Here is a 20,791-nt window from a genome sequence, read left to right as displayed (position 1 = left end):
GTCTTTTCAATAAACTTAATTTTTTCTCAAATCCTCAACATTTCCTTAATCTTGCTTGTACTGATTACCTCATCCACCTCAGGCTCCTCCTCACTAATTTCCTGCAAAACTCCAGATGCTGCTGTTGCTGTAACATTTTCAATTCCTCCATCATCAGGACCCATGGCTAAAAGTTAAGAAATTTGGCCAAAAAAGTGATAATAAAGACAAAAATAAAGAAAGCAAAAGCAAGTCAATACAGATGCTCGCATGGCCAGATAAACACTGAACTAAACAAGACAGCCTTGTGTAACTTGTGAGACCAAACGTTCAGCAGGCTAGCTAGTGGAGGGATGTGGAAGCTCGTGATTCAAATATCCACTCGTGACTTAAAGCAAAACATTTCAATCATGACTGCTCGTATCTCAAATTGTTTGCGACTCAAGGTGCTCGTGTATCAAGGCACCACTGTAGTTTCATAGGCCTAGAGCTCTCAGGGTCATTGAGTTTAATCCTCGGAACTTCATTTTACAAATGAGTAAAGTGAGACCTAAAGATGCCACAGGATCAAACATTTAGAGCTGGAAGTGACCTCAGAGGCCATTTAGTCCAGCCCCTTCTTTTTATAGATGAGAAAACAGAAGCAGAGAAAGATTGGTCACACAGCTTTCTGTGGCAGGATCTGAACTTGGGTTTTCCTAAGTTTCTGACTTTAAGTCTCTCTCCATTATACTATCCATTATAGATATAGCCACATCCAGAGGACCTGTTCAAATCCCACCTCTGATTTATTGCCTGTGTACCCTATTGGATTAGGGCAACTGTGAGGTCCCCTCTAGTTCTAAATTTGTGATCTTATAATTTGTCATGGGAGCCAAGTCATGCTCACATGTAATTGAGGGAAGATGTCTTAATTAATGGGTTAATCCTCCCAAGGGTTTGGAAAGAAAGTGCTTCGAGTCAATTCCTATTGACTTCCCATGAGGCATTATCCCCATTCCCACGAGGCCTCCATCCTCAAAAGCAGAATGAATGTCCATGACTTAATGGGTACCCTTAAAAGCTTCGGGGATTTAGTTAAGTGTATATTGTCCAGTGATGACAAACTTCTCCGGGGCTTTGAGCTTTACAAAGTAAGGTCTTCATAATGACCCTTCAAGGTAGAGAGTTCAAATGTTGGTAAATATTGTCATGCAGAGATAATTATTGCCCAAAGGGGTTATATAAAACAGGGTTAGGGACCCAGATCTATCTCTTCTCTATCAAGCTGATGAAGCTGTGCAGAATAGTGCAAAGTCTGCTGGGCTTGGAGTCAGGAGGGATCTGGGTTCAAAAATTGCCATGACTTATTAGCTGGGTGACCTAGCACAAGTCACTTGGCCATCTCATCTTTAAAATGATGTCCCTTAAAGCCTCACAAGAGTGTTTTGGGAACCAAATGAAATTAATTATGTATAGAATTATATAGATATAATTATATAATGTTTAAACTATTAGATTATACATAATCCAATAAATATATAATTATATACAATTTTGTACATACTTAGTATGTATAGCAACTCTTTTTAAAAACAAAAATTACTGATATTTTTGTTTTTACATCACTCATTTTTCCTAACATATTCCTCCCTGACCCATCCCTTATAATAAAATAAAAAAACTATCTCTTATAATAGAAAACAAATAAATATAAAAGAATGAGACATAGATTTCTGGACATAGCTAATGTGAGAATTTGTTTCTCTTGGATGAACATATTTTAAAGAAATCTTATTATTCTATTATTATTATTATTATGTTATACATTACATTTTGTTATATATTAAAAAATGCTAACTCAAAAAATAGATGAGAAAAAACACTCCAGGCTACTCTCTGAAAACTAGTACCTCTCAGATCTCAAATCTTTTTCTCTCTCCAATGGGCCTTTTGGAAATTTGATGGAACTGGATTTGAGATACTCAGGTCAGTTTCATGTATTAGAGCCAAGAGTATATGATAGGTGCTGGAGTTTCCAGTCTGAACTCATGCTTTGGCTTTTTCCTCTGAGCAGCCCAAGTGAGCCCTACACCTTGCCTAACTCTGGGGTCAGAGGGTCCCTGAAACAAGTATCAACAACCTAGGGAAATGCATGCAAGGTCATTTGCCACGCTTTAAAGGAAATTTTAAAAAGGTCTCATCTATATTTCAGTTAACCAGCAATGAATGACTGTTTCAGGCTAAAGGGCTATGGAGAAAATAGGCTATATCTAGCTCTTGTCTGAACTAAACAAAGACTAATTGTCAAGTTTGGGGGCCAGGATGTTGATGATTTGATGGCTAGAATTAGGGTGAATCTTGTCTTAGCATATATGGGAACAAAATAATTTTTGAATTTAGAAACTTCTAACAGTGAGGGGACTATTTGAGAGGAACAGCAGAAGCTATTACAGTGTGCAAGAAAAATGTTTTTATGGCTTATATTTTCAGGATTCACAAGGCGGTAGAGATGGGGAATAGAGATGGGAGGAGAACTTGGGATCTTAAATCTGGTGCTAGAAGGGACTTCAGAGTCTATCTCCCTTATTTTATAGATGGAGAAACTTAAGCCCAGAGATTTTAAGTAGCTTACCTAAAGTTACAGAGGCAAAACACATTAGGTGTAAGATTTGAGTTTTAACTTCTATGCCATTGTTGTTTTTTTCCCCAAAAAGATTCTTCTTCCCTTCCCTTCCCTTCCCTTCCCTTCCCTTCCCTTCCCTTCCCTTCCCTTCCCTTCCCTTCCCTTCCCTTCCCTTCCCTTCCCTTCCCTTCCCTTCTCTTCCCTTCCCTTCCCTTCCCTTCTCTTCCCTTCCCTTCCCTTCCCTTCCCTTCCCTTCCCTTCCCTTCCCTTCCCTTCCTTTCCCCTCCCTCCCTCTTTCCTTCCTTCCTACCTTTTTCCTTTCTCTCCTTCCTTTTTTCTTTCAACTGGATAAGCATAAACACATTTGAAAATTTCCACATATGAAGGATAGAAGAGGATTGTATGAGAAAACATCTCTATTACCCATAGCTTGTTTGTCTCTTGTTTTTTATATGGCCCTGGGCATGGAACTCTAGGGAACTCTCTTAAGATTATATGTTGCACCTTGACCAAAGGGCTATAAAACTGTATATGTTCTTTGATCTAGCAATACTGCTACTAGGTTGGTGTCTCAAAGAAAAAAGAAAAGGTCCTATATGTACAAGTGGTGGTATATGATAGTGGTAGAATACTATTGTACTATAAGAAAATGACAAACAGGATACTTAAAAAAACCCTGGGAAGCCACATATGAAATGGTGCAAAGTAAAGTGAGCAGAATCAGAAGAACAGTGTATACAATAACAGCAATACTAGATGAAGATCAGCTGGGAATGACTGCTATTATTCTCAGCAATATAATGGTGGAAGACAATTTGGGAGGACTTCTGATACAAATTGCTCTCTACCTCTAAAAAAAAAACAACAAACTGATTGAGTTTGTAAGTAGATCGAAATATACTTTTAAAACTTTTTTTCTGAGATTTGCTTGTTTATTTTTTGGTCTGTGTTTTCTTTCACAACATGGCTAATATGAAAATATGTTTTGCATCACTGTATATATATAATCTGTCAAATCATTTGCCTTCTCAAGGAGGAGGAAGGGGAGGGCGAGAAAATTTGGAAGTCAAACTTAAAAAAAAAGAATATTAAAATTGTTTTTACATGTAACTGGGAAAAATAAGTAAACTATAATTTAAAAAGACTATATTTTTTCCATTTTCACATTATATTTTTAGAATATTTTCCCATGGTTATATGATTCATATTCTTCCCCTTTCTCCTTCCCTCCCCACTCCCAGAGCTGATAAGCAATTCCAGTGGTTTATACATATCTTATTACTCAAAACCCATTTCCATATTATTCATATTAGTAATAGAGTAATCTTTAAAAAACCCAAACCCCATATCATATAGCCATATAACCAAGTGATAAATCATATGTTTTTCTTCTGCATTTCCACTCCCACAGTTCTTTCTCTCGATGTGGATAGCATTCTTTCTCATAAATTCTATGGGATTGTTCTTGATCATTGAATAGATATTAGTATCAGAGTCTATTATATTTGATCATCTCACAATATTTCAATTACTGTGTACAATGTTATCTTGGTTCTGCTTGTTTCATTCCACATCAGTTCATGGAGGTCTTTCCAGTTTATATAGAAATCAAGCAGTTCATCAATCCTTATAGCACAATAGTATTCCATCACCATGATATACCACAATTTTTCAGTCATTCCCTAATTGAGGGACACCCCCTTGTTTTCCAATATTTTATCACCATGAAAAGTGCAGCTATAAATATTTTTATATAAACATTTTTTTTGTCTTTTTGGGAGTACAAACCCAGTAGAGGTATAGCTGGCTCAAAGGGCATGCAATCTAAAAAAAGACTATATGTTACAGAGAAGATGCTGACCTTTGGTAGAGGTTTCCTCACCTAGGAGTCCCCTATGTCAGTGAAATCACAGGTCTGGTTCCAATCTCAATCTCCTAACCTTCTAAAGAATACACTAAATTTAATATAGCACTATCAACATTTCTCTACTTTTCTGTGCTTCCTTCTGGACTTCCTTTCTCTATGTATTTCTAAAATGTTTCATTGATACTTTTTCTTTTTCCTTTTTTTTTACATCTCAATTATCCATCTGCCTCTCTAGGACCATTAATCCCCTTAAGAAATGGCCTCCATTGATGATGTAGTCATAGAAAGCAATGAGTAGATAAAAGGAGTTAATGAGGTGTTAATGTGTTAACAAGGTGTTAGTAACTGGTAATTCATTAATGATGTATGAACAACTTTCTCTGACAGAATGAAAGGAAGCAGCCTCATTGGATGTGACTTTGAAGAGCTTTCAAAAGCTAAGCTCTGGATGAGTTCAGTAGCCTTGCTGAGTGTAGGCTAGGGGCTCCCTATGGAGGAAACCCTTGCAAGGGGGCAAGGAAGAGTGGATTTCCCTCTCTTCCTTCTCCATTAGCCAAGGTGTCTAGCAACAAAGCTATTCACCCAGGAGATATGCCATCCAGTCCTTGGAGAGTTGGAGGTAGAGTTGAGGGAGCAAAGATTCGCACTCCAGGGAGACTTAGACACAGGGAGACAGAGACTTGAGAGGAACCCAGTTATTGGCCAGACCTTAAAAGATAAATGGGGCTGAAGAAAGAGAAGCTATGAAGAGTGGAGCAAAGAGTGTGAAAGCTTGGCCAAGATTCTGGAAGGCTGTGTGGGCCAATACAAAAAGTAAGAGAAATGCTGGATTGCTTAACTACCTTCCAGAATATAGTGCTGAAAGCAATATAACTTGCTTTATTCCCTTCAGCTCCTTTATGGATGCTTAGAGTCTTTCTAAGTGTGAGAAACTTTTTTTTACCTTTCTTTACTTTATATGTTTACTTTGTCTTCACAGGCTATTGCTAATCCTGGGTGGGCTTATTGGAAATAAATAAGTTGAGGGAGAAAGGCATATTCTCCAGAGAAAAGAGAGAGATCCAATACTGAGGTGTTTTCTGAGGGCTCCATTTCTGGAGGGTGAGTCAGATCTTTAAAAAAAAAAAGATAGAATTACAGATTCTTTGACACAATTTTCCTGAGCATTAAAGGGATATTTTTACAATGAAACTCATTTAAGCAAAGATAAGTTAAAAAATAATGGCTAACATTTATATAGTACTTACAATATATCAAAAACTGTGCTAAGCACATTACACTTATCTCATTTGGTCCCCACAAACAGCTTTCTAAGGTAGGTATGAAAAATGGGGTTAAGAGACTTCTCCAGGTTCACATTGCAAGGCAGTGTCTGAGTTCAGATTCGAATCTGGGACCTCCTGTCCTCAGGCCTGGTTCTTTATCTTCTGAGTCACCTTGTTGCCCCCAAACTTGTGCTTTCAGTAGGATTATCTTCAGTTTTTCAGGGTAAATGATTTGTGGTTTTAAGCCTGTAGGATAAGCCTTTGGGATTACATTATTTCAATATTTTTTCTTCTTTATAGTAATAGCTGCCAAGTCTTGTATGGTTTCCTGATACTTGAACTTTCTAGCTGACTGAATTATTTCCCCTTAACTTGACCTCTCTGATTTTTGGCTATTATATTCTCAAATATTTTCAATTTGGGGGTTTCTTTCAGAAGGTGGCTAGTGGATTCTTTCTTATCTGATTTTGTCCTCTGGTGCTAATAGAGCACTAATAGAGCAATTTTCTCTCTCATAATTTATTGAAAAGTGGTATCCAAATTATTTAATTTGGACATATTTTTTCAAGGAGTTTGATTCTACTGGCTTCAGGTCCCCAATACTAGAACTTATGGTGGCTTCCAATTCCCCTTCCTGCACCTCCCCTCCACCCCACCTGTAGAATCTTTACATATGCAGACAGATTTCAGACTTTGTCTACAAGAGATTATGCTGGTTTCTACCTCCCCTGGCATGATTCCACAAGCGTCTTGGGCTTCTAGCCATCTTCTCATGTAGTCTTGGAATGGATGGAAGAGTTTACTATTGCTTTTCTTTTGGCATTCTTTATTGTTCTATCTGCTTCCCTCTTCAGTCTTTACTGGGGTCTACTAGGGAAACCTGAACTCTTCTGGGACTTTCCATATAATACAATAGAAATCATTACTATTTCTGTTTTCTCTACTATGGAGAATGGTCTTCAGATGGAGGGGAGAATGGGAGTGTTTAAGAGGAAGTAAAAAGAGAAAATAAATGAGAAAGAGGTAAGAGAGCACCTAGTCATCTATAGTGAAGTCTAGTCTCCAGACCTAGACAAACTATATCACCGGGAATTGAGAGAATGTGATTAAGATATTGTCCATCATCTCTGAAAGATGATGGAGAATGATAAAGGTTGTTAAAAAAAATTTTTTTAAGGAAAACAGTGGCATCTGTGAAATCATAGGCTAGTAAGCTTGACTTCAATTCTTTTTTAAAATTTGACTTCAATTCTTGCAAATGTTCCAGGAGTTATCAAAATTTATGAGCATTTAGAAAGGGAAGTACTAATCATTAAGAGTTATCAATAATCAATCAATATTTATTAAGCATACATTATGTGCTTGGGATTCAAAATGAGGCAAAAGACAGAGCATGCCCTCAAAGAGCTTACAGTCTGATGGAGTCAGGGGGAAGGGAACAAATATATGGGAAATAAACTATATACAGGATAAATGGAAAATAATTAGAAGATGAAAAGCACTAGAGTGAAGGCTTCCGTAGAAGGTGGATGAAAAATAAGTCAAGTGATACTGACCTTATTACTTTGGGGCGATAGATGAGGGAAATGTTACAGAATAATATGCCTGGTTGTTGGGATGTTTAAGGAAGAATACAGTATCTTACCATCAAGAAAGGTAGGTTTTCTGGCTAATGCTGATTAAGTAAATTTGGTTACCAGTTGAGGGGTGACATCTAAAAATGCTGATTAATAAATGGCTGCCAGACTGGAAGTTCTTTAATAGAGTAAGAATGGGAATTTTCTAATTTTGTTTAATTTTTTTCTATCAGTAATTTGGATGCTGGAAAAGGTGGTATGCTTATCAATTTGTGGGTGACATAGAGTTGAGGAGGCTAGCTAATATCCTGGATGATGGAATGGGGGAGATTTCCTCCTTGGAGTCTCAGTCTCATCACACATAAGAAGAGAAGGTTGGACCAGATGATTTTCAAGGCCATATTTCCAGTTCTATTTTCTGGTCTTTTAAAAAATTTGTATTTTTCATTTTAGTATCAAATTTCCACTCAAGTTTTCCAAAATCATATGATCATATTGTTTCCCTCCCTTGTTCCTTCCCTGTTTCCAGAGCTGACAAGCAATTCAATCTGGGTTATACATGTATTACTATACAAAACACATTTCCATATTATTTTTGTAAGTGAAAAATCTTAAAAAACCAAACCCCCCAACATATACTCAAATAAACAAGTGATAAATCATGTTTTCATCTGCATTTCTACTCCAATCATTCTTTCTCTGGAGGTGGATAGCATTCTTTTTCATAAGTCCCTCAAAATTGTCCTAGATCATTGCATTACTGTCAGTAGCAAGGTCTACTTTTACTCACACATGATTGTCCCACAATATTGCTGTTACTGTGTACAATATTTTCCTGGTTCTGCTTATTTCAGTCTGTTTAAGACCACGAAGGTCTTTCTAGATCTTTCTGAAATCATCCTGTTCATCAGTCCTTATAGCACAATAGTAATCTGTTCAGCCATTCTTTAATTGATGGACAGCTCTTTAATTTCCACTTCTTGGCCACCACAAAAAGAGTAGCTATAAATATTTTTGTACAAATAGGTCCTTTCCCATTAAAAAAATCTCTTTGGAATATAGACCTACTAGCCCTTTGGGCATAATGATAAATTGCTCACCAGAATGGTTGTATCAATTCACAACTCCACCAACAATGTATTAGTGTCCCAATTTTGGCACATTCCCTTCAACATTTGTCATTTTCCTTTATGGTCATATTGGCTAATCTGATAGGTATGAAGTGGTTCCTCAGAGTAGTTTTAATTTGCATTTCTCTAATTAAGAGGCTTTTAGAACATTTTTTCACAATATTATTGATAGCTTTGATTTCTTCATCTGAAAAGTGTTTCTGGTCTGTTGAGGGAGAATTTGTTTTTTTTTGTTGTTCAGCAGCCCTTTTGAACTTTATTATTGTTATTTCTCTAAGTCTTCTTTTCTTGGTAAATAAATATCACTAAGAAAAGTACACTCAGTGTCTTAAGTATGCAGTAGGGAGTGAAGGAAGACAAGGATTGGGTATCAGAGCTCCCAGATATTCTTTTTTGGAGTATTGGGGAATCTCAGATATTGATATTGAGCTTTGGTTGGTTCAGCTTAGACGTCAATGATTTTTGTCTTGAGCTCACAAATCATCAAACCAAAGGCAAATGCTTTTCTAGGCATCATTTCAGAGCAGGACTTTATAGGAAGAGGCGCTCATTAGCAAGACCTTGGCAAAGGGTAAATTTAATATTTCTATTCATAGCAAGATGAAATCTCCTGCTGACACCTCTTTTCACTATTCCTAATTTCACCTCTTGGAGCAGCAGAAAATGTCTACTCCTTCAACTGATCTTTGTAAGACATGGCCTCCAGTCCTCTCACTAGTTGCAGAGGTGATGTGCTTTAAAGAAAAGGAAATTGGAAGTGGATGAGTCACTTGACCTCTCTATGACTCAATTTCCTTAACTGTTAAAAGCAGGACATCAGGACTAGGTCTTCTAAAGTCTATATTCATTTCTCCTCCACTCTATGTCCCATGATTAGCTATTTCTGAATACACTCCAGGTCAGACCTTATTAACTTTTTCTGTACCACAGATCCCTTTAGTGGTAGTCAAGTCAAGTTATGGATCCCCTTCTCAGAATGATGTTTTCAAATGTACAAAATACTCAATATCACAAAGGAAAACAATTATATTGAAATATAATTATAAAATATTTTTAAAAAGCAAATCATGAATCCCAAGATTTGAACACTTGTTCTAGTTTATCAATGTCCTTAAAATGTGATACTTGAAAATGAACCCCATTAATCCATTAGCATTTCTTAATCCCCTATCCCCTACCAGGTCCTGTATTGTGCTAGGCAGTTGGGATACAAATGCAAGTCCCTAGCCTCTAGGAAAGATAGCCTATGAATCATTCAGAACTCCAGATGCAGTCTGATCAAGGCAGAGCACAACTGGTACCGTATTACTGCAGTCCAAAGTGGAATTAATTAAACAGTTTTTTTAAAAAAAATCTGAATGAAGCTAAATTTTCACTAGCATGAAGGATCCATTTTCCTTTGACTGTGACAGAGATATGTCTGTGTGTATTGGTGGTGGAAGGTAGGTGACTGAGAGCTAGTTTCGTCATTTGAACAGCCAGAAATCCAGAGGAAAGATGGCAGCTGCTTTGCTTAGTTTTGTTCAGGCAAGGGTTAAGGTTACAAATGCTCTTTGGCAGCACATTCTTTCCATGATGTCAGATTTTCTGCACTAGAAGGAGTTCCCTCTAAGGAATGTGGATGGCATTTTATCAGCCCAGAGTTCAGTCTCAGATAGGGGTCACTGCTCCTGCCACCCTATTCACCCTGAACTTGATTACAATTTCTGCAGCTTGAGCTTTGGTCCAGTCTTGTCTCCCCTGGACTATGTCATTCTGAATGAGGGTACCTTGAGCCTGGATTTTGCTGTTTGGAAATGTAGAAGGGCATCACTCCACTCCTTCCTCTAATCCATGTCTTTTGTTCAATTAGGGACATGTAAGAGCTTGGGAAAAATTTTTAAATGGCAGCTTGGTGCTGAGAACAATAGTATAGCACATCTTTTTAAAAAAACTTTCTTGGCATGAAAATCCATTGGCTTTTGAGTAGAAGCTGGGAGTCCAAAGGCAAAAAAGGATTCAATTTTGACCTCAAGTTGCTTACAATCGAATAGGGCATTGGAGAAGATAAACTAGAACACACATATAACCAATCAATTAAAAAGCATTTATTAGATGTACTGTGCTAAGTACTAAGGATACAAATAGTCCCTGCCCTCAAAGAGCTCACATTCTAATGGGGGAGACATATAAATAACTAGGTATAGACAAGAGATATAGATATATAGATATATACATATATACATATATATATATATATATATATATATATATATATATATATATATAGAGAGAGAGAGAGAGAGAGAGAGAGAGAGGATATATGAGAAGTAATCTCAGAGGGGAAATAGAATGTCTGGAAAGAATAGAAGAGAGATCCAAACAAGTGTTCCAGGGAAATTTAAGGAAGATGAGATCATTTTTAATTGGATGGGGCAAGGGAATAAAGAATATTTCATGAAGGAGGTGAATACTTTAGAGAATGATTTCATTAGACTGATATGTGGAGGTAGAGGCAGATATTGCAGATATGGGGAAATGACTTGCATGAATTCATTCTTCATGGAGGATGGAAAGAAGAGATCTGGGAAATAGTAGCCAAATTTGGCTGGAAGAGTTGTAGCAGATCCAAATTAGAGATCTTAAATGTAGGTTAAAAAGTGTATATTTCATCCTCTAGACAATAGAGAGCTACTGAAAGCTTTTGAGCAGGATCATGATGTATTGAGCACCTTAAATTTTTAGAAAGTGATTTCATTTCTATTATTTGAATCTCTCAAAACCTCTATGAGGTAGGTAGAACAAGATTATCTCCATTTTTCCAAGGAGGAAACAGAGGTTCAGGAGGTCTGTTAAAGTGAATTACTCAATGTCATATAGTGATTGAAAGAATCAGAACTAGAACCTGGGTTCATAAGATTTGTAACTGGAAGAGATCTTAGATTTCATCTAGACCAGCCACTTTTACATCTTAGCAAGAAAGCGCAGAGAAAGATAATGACTTATCCATGTACACACAAGGAGTGAAAAACTAGGCTACTCACACCCTTTGACTTTGGACCCCCGGCTCTTGCCATCATTCCATGTTACATATGAGGACTATCTGGGCCATTTTTTTGCTTTTATAACAATCTATGATTAACCCGGACTATGATTAGTCTTGTATCCTGGGCTGTTTCTGATTCATTCTCATTTCTGGGTTGGGGGAGAAACTTTTATGAACTATAGTTTTTGGTATAGTGCCCAACTCTTCTTTGAGTTTCATTTATTCCTTAGATTCTCTAGCACTTCATCAGTTACAAGTAGGCTGAAGCAGAAGGTCCTTCCCTTTATCCCCCCTCCCCCCAATATCAGAAGCATTGGTGAAGACAAATCTCCACCTGGATTTTTTTGGGTTATTTTTTTGGGTAAAAACTTCCCAAGGGCTTTGTAGACATCAAACACCTGAGAGAAATCAAGAATTATTTTAGTCATTTGAAACTCCAGAAAATAGGACAAAGATTCTGAGCTGACTGCATGGAACACATGTAGCACATATCTTAATTGCTCAGACTTCCATAGGATAATGGATTTAGAGCTAGAAAGAGCCTCAGAGACCATTTAATCCAACTCACTTGCAGATGAGAAAAGGGAGGCCCAGGGAGATGAGTGACTTGCCTAAGGTCATCTGGAGCTTAAGGACTTAAACACAAGTCATCTGAATCAGTGGATCTGTATTCAAACATTTGTCTCCTTGAATGACCATTGGCAAGTTGCTTAAAAAAATTTTTTAAAGGCAAATCTTTCAAAATTCCTGGGCCTCAATCTCTTAATTTGTAAAACGAGGAGTTGAATTATAGTTTTTAGATTCATCTCTAGATCTCTGAACTCAGAATCTTCATTTTGCTAAGTTTCAGATCTGGAGAACTGGGGATTCCAAGGAGTAATAGCCATAAATGTCACACCTTAGCTGTAATGAATAGTTTCCCCTTCTGTCGGCTACTTGGATGATAGCAGAATCCTTTGAGAGTCTCCACTATGTCTTCTCCCTCCCCCTAAGCAAACTATGCCTAGTGCTTGCTCCATTGGCCTATCTATGAAATAAGGGTGAGAGTGTAAAGTGACTTTATAATGCAAGAATTTACCAGTATCAGCATGGCTCAACTTCAGGTCCTCTTTATAGCTGCCCTGGATTATTCTGCATGTGCCTGTGTATAATATCCCCAGCAAAATAACAGGAATCAGAGGACAGTAAAGAAAAAACACAGAGAAAGTTGCAGGGAAGAGCCTTCAAACTGGATAGATTTGGATTGAAGGGTTCTGGAGCTCAAAGTATTTGGAGTTATCAGAGTTTAGAAAATACCCCAAGTACCTAGAAGAAATCAGGCCATCTTCCCTTCCCTCCTTCTAAAATGTCTGACTTTGCCACTAATTCATTATGTGAAAATTCTTTGTTAGAAGAGATGGCTCTTAAGAAGGTGTAATGGGGAGGGGAATTTTTGGGGAAATTGAGACAATGTAAGACAAGTTACTAATAAAAATTGATGAAAAAATTCACCATTAAACTTTGGGCAAGTCATTTAACTTGGCTGTACCTCAGTTTTCTCATCTGTAAAATAGTGAAAATAGACATATTCTTTTCCTTATCTAGCTCCCAGATGAAGCCAAGAAACAAACAAAATGCAGATGCTATGCATATCATTTTCCTTGCTTACCTCACAAATGAGGCCAAGTCAGAAATAATAAATGTGAAAGCTCTTTCTAAAAGTGGAAAAAATAAAGCCACAAATGAAAAGTATTGCTGCTTTATTGTGAGACATTATCCTGACTTTTCCTTAAACATCAATGACTAAATGGGGAGAATCCATGGAATTTTTGCCTACTTTTATCTTGGGGCTTTGGGATATCCTGATACTTGCCTGAAAAGAAGATATGCAAGCTCCTGGAAGAGCCAGAACTTTGCTTTATTTATCAAGGTCTTGACCCCTACAATCTGTTCTTCTCTACAACTTTGCTCTGTCCTTAAGTTCCCTATTAATCTCCTGATTTCTGCTTGTGTGTCTGGAGTCAGTGAATGAAAATATTTCTTTCACTTGATCCCAGTGTCTTAACCAGTTGGTTCTTAATTGCTTTAGGAGACTTTGGAGGCTTCAGTGCTTCTAGATTCCCTTCTTTGTTACATCAGAGCCTGCAAGAAACAGGTAAGAAGTTATGTCTAAAGACCAAATGGGCAAAGGCACCAATGGAAGATGAAGAGATGGAAGTGAAAGTAACACTAGCTTGGAGAACAAGCAGATGAGGAAGACTTAGGAAGGTATAAATGGGCAAGGTTAGACTGGTGATCAGTAGTTCAGGAAGGCTGTCAAGAATTGAAAAGCATGAGAAAAAGAGGGCAGACAGATTTTTGCCAATATCAGTACAACTGAGGCAAGTTTTTGGCTTAGCCAGGAGCTCTTTTCACAGACCAGACCTCCAGGAGGAAAACTACACTTGCACTCAAAACCCACATGCTCAGATCTTGACTCTGGCCTCTTCCAGCTCTGTGGGCACTTTTTATTAATGTCTTGGATGATGAGGGGACAGATGGCATGCTTATCATGTTTGTGGATGACATAAAGCTGAGAATAGTTAGGACTGTTGGGATGGCCAAGTGGGGATCTTTGCCTCTCTGGGTCTCAGCTTTCTCTTCCTCAAGATGGGGGAGAGGAGTGGATTGACCTGGAACTGGATGATCTTGAAGGTCCCCTCCAACTCTACCATTCTATGGTTTTAATAAAATTTCATGTCCTAAATGATATTATATAATAGGAATTGCCATTTTCAGAAGCATAAAGTGTATTTGTAGACTTTAAAATCAGGTTTGAAGCCCGGAGGCACCCTTAGTCCAATTCCTCATTTTCCACATAGTCAACTGAGGCCCAAAGAGAGGTTACATAACTAATACATAGCAGAACTAGGATTTAAATTCAGGTCCTCTGACTTCAAATGGAGAACTTTTCATAATGAACCATGCTGTCTTTTGAAAAATGCCAGCTATTATTATTATGTTTATCTTAAAGGAGACACTAGGGAATAAATAACAATACCTAAGCTTCCACAAGCCTAAGGAGGAAATAATAGGTTCTTAGTTTCACTGCTGAAGAAGACCTTAAAAATAATCTAGTCTGATCCCCTTTCTTTACAGGGGAGGTAAAATGACTTGACCTAGGTCATTCAGCTAGTAATCAGAAAAGTCAAGATTCAAATCCAAGTCTCCAAGACTCCAAATTCACTGGGACACCCACATCCTTCACATACTTTAATCAAAGATGATCCTTACTATGATTAAATTGGAAACTGAATAATGGAAAAATTCTGTTGTCTTCCCTTTCCCACAAAGCTTTTCCTGACTCCTGCTGCTCATGTTTGATCCCCAAATTCCTTATCTGTGTCTTGTCATTACACACTGCTCCTACAGGCTGTTCCTACTGGTCTACATTTGTGTTTGTGTGCATCTATGTTTGTCTCCCTAATTAAGTTTTAAGGCTCCTTTAGGGCAGGAAAGCTATATTTTATTCTCCCACAAGAACCTAGTACCATACTGGGTGTGAAATATGTGCTCATGAAATGGTGATTGGTAAAAGCTCCTTTTGCCAGAATTATTTCATTGATTCTAGGGGGCAGGTAGTTTCCATGCTACCTGTTGTTTGGATCCTTGTACATCAGCGATGATCCTTTTACTTATTTTTATGTTACTATCTGCACAGTAAGAATTCAACATCATTGCAGTGATATCACAAACTTATTTAAAAAAAAAGTCCCAGTCGTGTTTTAGAAAAACAAAAAAAGAGTTCATTCCTTCATCCTTCAAAACAAGATACAGTACAATCAAACCACAGTGCACATTTCTGGAAAAACACAAACAACTGTATTTTATATTGCTTGCTCCTCTTTAAATAACTAACTTGGATACTGAGGAAAAGAACTGCCAATCACATTAACATATTACAGAGATCAAAATTAATTTACCACACAAAATAAATTAAAACATTAAATATTAACTTTTTTCAGTGCAACATATACAGAAGAGAGTTACCATGACTAAAAAGCATCAGGCTGGTTAAATAAACTTAATAAAGACAATGATAAGTTGAACAGATTCAGGATGGGTTAGTTAGTAAAAAGCTACAAGAAGTAGTTCTTAGCTCTGAGTGTGGGCAGCTGTCGGTCTTTCTGTCTGTTCTGGATAGTAGGAGGACCTTTCAGAAAGACTGGCTTCCTCAGTTACTGAGAAGAGCTAGGGTTTGCCCTGGAGAACATTTCAACATTAACATAAGTGCTTACATCATTGGTGCAAATGGATACCTTGGGTCTCTCTTTGGGCCTTGGAATAGTCTCCACCCCCTTGGCTAGGCAGGGTGGGAGACATCAAGGCCTGGAAACTTGATGTCTGTCCCTGGCAACATTGTGTGGGTAAATAACAAACAGCCCATACACACACTGAAAACACTGTCCCCAGAAGACTAGCTTATTGATGCAATGCCCTTCCTACAACTGACTATGGAAAGTCTCCCCAGAAGAAGTAGTAAAGACAGACTTCTTAAGCCCAGTGTGGGAGCAGGAAATGTCAGCCATCAAAAGCCTATCTAGATTCTCTTTTGGAAAAGGGCTTCAATATTCCAGCTCCCTTTCTGAGGTCAAATCACAATCCCATTCCTTGGTCCATGTGCCAAAGGAGGCACCACTCTTCTGGCTCAGGATTGTCATCTGAGTTGAAACACCAAATCAGGCCAATGTATCACTTGGATTGCACCATGTTTAATGAACAGGAAGAGGTGGGTCCATGCCATTGGGTCATGCTGGATAATTGGGCTCTGTTTTCCAGGGATCTTTGAACCCTTTTTGCCTAGTGACTTTTCACTAGTTCCCCAATCAGACACGGAGGATCTATGGATCCCAATGTTGGTTCTGTCCAGAGCATTAGCCTAGTGGCCTTGAGGATTCAAACTCCTACTGGATATTTGATCTTCTGAAGCCAGTAGTATAGAACCTGTAGAGGCTCACAGGAAGGCACGGAATGGACTTATACCTCAACATGACATTTTTACAGTCAAAGAGAGAAGTATCACTGCCTTGGATGGTACATTAGTCTAGTGCTCATCAGTTATCCCATTTCTGAGCAAGGAATCACCAATAAATGAGCCCAAAATGGAGGAGAAGGCTATTAATTCAACCCCAGGTCCTTTACAGAGTTGTGGAGAGGAAAGACCTCTGTATTCCTCTCCCTGAGAAAAGCCTCAAGTCCTTACTCATCTAAATCGTTTCTTTCCTAGAGTCTTTTAAGATAATACCAAACAAGCATTTAGTAGGTGGTGCTTACTGTGTGGCTAGTCCAGTAGTGCATTTAGGGGACAGATCAAAGCCATGGGGTGAATGGACATTCTATCACAATTCAGGATGAGGGCACTGGCATGACATGAGAATCAAAGCAGTAACTGATCCAAAGCCAGGATCCTTTTATAGAAAGCCAAAGTTCCACCTGGTTTCACTGTCTGCATGTACACAGTTGACTTGGAATGATAACTAACCCTAGCAACCAGGAAGGCATGCAGATGCTTATTAGAGAACATACAGATAACGGGGATAGAATTACACAAAGAGAAAATACTACTTACAAGCAGAACCACCAAATCCCACAGACTAGATTTGTTAGTCCATCTAGGAAAACAAATACTTCATATTGGTACTTGAAAAAATTGTTTAAAAAGGAAAACAGAGCTCCAATAGCCTTTGCTAGACTATGAGGAGACAAATTTGCCTAAAATGAAAATGTTGGCCCAATCTAAAAACACTATTATAAATCTATTTTCAAATTATAACTTAAAAAAACCAAACCCTGAACTTTTGAGTCTCTCCCCTGTACAGTCATCTCAACCTCCTAGGATGTTCCTAGAATGGAGAGGAAGAATGTAAAATAACAAAATGCCTTGTGGGTCTGGGTCTGGTTCTGAATAAAGATGCTGTGGGTGTTCCTCAGTCCAATCCACATGTTTCAGAGAAAGGCTCAGGGTCCTTGCCTGCAAATTTGAAGCTGACATTTTATTTGACAGTTTCAGGGTAGAAGAGGGGAGAGGGTGGTCTAGAGTTGGAAAAGCCTTTAGTAGCAAATTTTCCACACACCCCCACCCCCCCGCAAGTCCTGCCTTTAGGACACATATCTCTCGGATCACATGGAGAACTGGAGGATTTGGGGAAAGAACAGATTAGCTTCTCAATCTTAATTTCATAGATTCCAGCTATGCTAATAAAGGAAACAATTGATGTTCCAAGGTTAAGAAATGGGTGATGGTATAATTATTTCAGTTCTTAAAAAAACCAAATAGAATTAAACTGAGACAAGGGTGGGGGACTGGAGAGGGAAAGAGAATGAGGTCCGGGAAGGAGTCTGTGATAGGAACATTTCCAAGTATCTTGACTTAATAGAATCCTTTGAAGACTGGAGGAGCAGAATGTATGGAAGAGTATAAGTCTCTCATTTTCCAAAGACTAATGAATAAATAGTATCCTTGTATATGGTACAGTAAATTAACATATATATATATCTACCTCATTATAATTCTATCTTGAAATTTTAACTAACAAAGTCTAGTGATATACAAGATATCTACCACTGTTCATTCAGGGATGGTAACTGCATCCTAAGCCAAGAGTACCTTGCTGTCTTCTGAGGGAAAAGTGTGGCTCAGAAGGGGTGAGGAGACTTCATTGACATTTATTAAAAAAAAATAGTTGTCCTTAATGGAAAACAGAAAAATCACCAGAATGTTTTGGTTAATGGCTTGAAAAAAATAGGAAAAGTAAAAGTTACCAATTTTTAAAAAAGCCAACATGGAAAATAATGACTGTCTCTCCTTTTCCTGGATCTGACCTGAAAATTCAAGGATGCTCAGCCAACTAGCAGTTTCCAAATACAACCAAGATTTCTCCAGGGGTGGTCAACATTATTATTTTTTTAAAGTTAGTAATCTTCTATATACATACCAGAGTATCCTTATCCTATACACACAGGCATGAATCTCTTGGCCACTCACTTTCTCTCCAGAGGGGATGAGCTTCCTGTTTCTTTCTTGCCAGTTATCCCACCTAAGACTGAACCCATGGATGGCTTAGTATCTGAAAGCTCCACTTGAAAACTTCAGTCATGCTTTGTTTTTTTCTGTGATATCGTTCATGGTCTTCCTCCCCAAAGATTAATGATTAGGACGCTTGAAATACCTCCCCTGACCAAAAGATGCAAATACATTTTTTATGAGCTATAACTTCTACCTGTAACTAAACACAGCAGAAGTAGAAAATCTAAAGAGGTTGGGTGTATGTGTGTGTGTGTGTGTGTGTGTGTGTGTGTGTGTGTGTGTGTGTTTACACTGATTTGAGATTAAAAATGAAAATCCTTAGTTATCTAATAAATTAGAAATTATTGCCATGGAAAAAATAGCAGTAGTGAGTTTACAATGTCTTTCTATACATGGACACATCTGGAGGGTTCGAGTGTTAAAGGTTCTGTAGCTAGAAAAGACAATTTCTCTTAGGATGAGTTGTCTTTCCATAATTGTAAGCAGCAACCCCATTTTACTCCCTTCCCCTCTTCAAACAGATGAGACAGAACTGTAACAACTTGAAGGAACCTCATGGTTCCAGGTGGATTCCCAAACACCATAAAGAGGTCATGGGTATGGCCCAATGATTTCATCATAAGACAAAAATGAAGCACGAATGGGAAAAGAGGAAGGAAGAACTTCAAATCGAAATTCGTCCCAGGTAGCACACACACTCACACCTGCAGATAATGCAAACACCTCCACACCTGCACCAAACTTTGCTACGTAAACAAGAAGCTGACCCTTTCTGCAGTTCCTTCTGTGACCATTTTGTCATCCAGCTCCAACAACACAGTCTTAAGGGTTACATGTCTGTCGATTTCCATCCTTAGTTCACAAACAAGTAACTCCAGGCAGATGGAATTCTTGACGAGTTCTGAAAGCCCAGCAAATAATAAAGAGGATGCGCAGAAGTTTTTGAGGCAATGCAGAAAAATATGCTTGCTAGTATGTTCCCAGCAATACTTGCTTCCATGGAAAATGCACTTCTTGAGAAGAGTCCTTTCTCCTTTTTCAGGCAGCAGCAGTCCAACTGGCTGGATCCCAGGTGTCCTTCCTTCAGACCACTATAAGAAAAGAAAAAAAGGTTCGTTACTGTGTTACTCTCTATTACAGCTGTTATCCTAAACAGAAAGTCATCAGGAAAGAGTTGGTTCTCAAGAGAAGTTTGGAGCAGGCATTAATAAAAATGCTATCAATTTGTCATCACTATCTGCTTGTAGGCTATTAGGATTAAGTCCAATTTTTGCTGCCTCCATCTTCAGGAGGTTGTTGAGAGGACAAAAATTAAAATTTAAATAAAACTATTTGAAAACCATAAAAGTGCTACATAAATGCAAGCTGTTATGATTATTATGAAGGAGAGGGAGAAGGATGGAAGAGAAGGAAGGGGAGGGGAAGAAGTGGAGGAGGAAGAAGAGCAGCAGATTAAAACTGGAATAGCAGAAAAACCCTCTTAAAATGCTGGGCTGAAAAAAACCCAACATTGAACACCCAAGAACAAAGAGGCTATCCATCATCTTGGTTTTACTGTAGGCCATTACTGCTCAGCAGCCAACATGGTAGCCTCATAGGCTTGTTGGGTGACTGACTTACAAAAGCATAGGAGGCAAGGAAAAGAAGTACTTTGCCAAGGTCTTAGCTAATAACTTGCAGAATCAGAATTTCAACTTTAATTCTAATTCTAGATCCAGTGACACCAGGCCCAAAGATTGCTGAGGTCTGCTCTCAGCATTGGGAGACTCTGAAAGGCCACTGATCTCAGAGGAAATGAGCTACCCCTCCCTTCTTCCTTTTCCATCTTCCAGAGATCCTGGGAACTCATATATTTAAGGTAATGCATATTTGGTCTTCAGCTCCTCTGGATTCATCCTGCCTATGCTTGTGTTGTCTGTTCCAGTGTCCATTTCCTGCTTGGCCACTAATCAGAGAGAAGGGAGGAATAGGGTGTCATGGCTCCTGGCTTTGGCAGCACACAACATCTACAACAGGTCGGAGGTTTTCACCTTGGGGATGGGAAATTTTTCTTGCCTACAATGGCTCACTTTTGTCCTTCCCTGAAAAACTACACAATTTGGTCATTAATAAAAAGATTTAGAATTGGAAAGGAAGGCTAATGAACAGAACACTGAGTTGCACAGTTATAAGAGACTTGAGAATATCCAGAGTTTAGTGTTTAGAGTTTGGAAGAATATTAAAATATGCTAGAGCTAATGGGGTCTTTAGAGCTAAATGTCAGAGCTTAGATATTTAAATCAACACCCTTACAGGTTT

The 20,791-nt window shown here is 38.2% G+C and overlaps 1 protein-coding gene across 2 annotated transcripts in view; it reads right to left on the bottom strand.

Annotated features, from left to right (window-relative positions):
• Positions 1-15,189: 15,189 nt before the first annotated feature.
• The window catches only part of TGFA (transforming growth factor alpha), a 134,804-nt gene continuing 129,202 nt past the window's right edge, over positions 15,190-20,791 (bottom strand). For both annotated transcript variants that reach the window (XM_007476289.3, XM_007476288.3), the window contains exon 6: positions 15,190-19,584. In XM_007476289.3, coding sequence (XP_007476351.1) covers positions 19,577-19,584 — 8 coding nt within the window. In that variant the 3' untranslated portion in view covers positions 15,190-19,576. The remainder of the gene's footprint in view (positions 19,585-20,791) is intronic.

The sequence above is a fragment of the Monodelphis domestica genome, chromosome 1 (genome assembly GCF_027887165.1).
Source record: "Monodelphis domestica isolate mMonDom1 chromosome 1, mMonDom1.pri, whole genome shotgun sequence".
NCBI lineage: Eukaryota > Metazoa > Chordata > Mammalia > Didelphimorphia > Didelphidae > Monodelphis > Monodelphis domestica.
The sequence above is the reverse complement of the archived record's forward strand: the minus strand, read 5'-3'. Positions and strand labels throughout refer to the sequence as shown.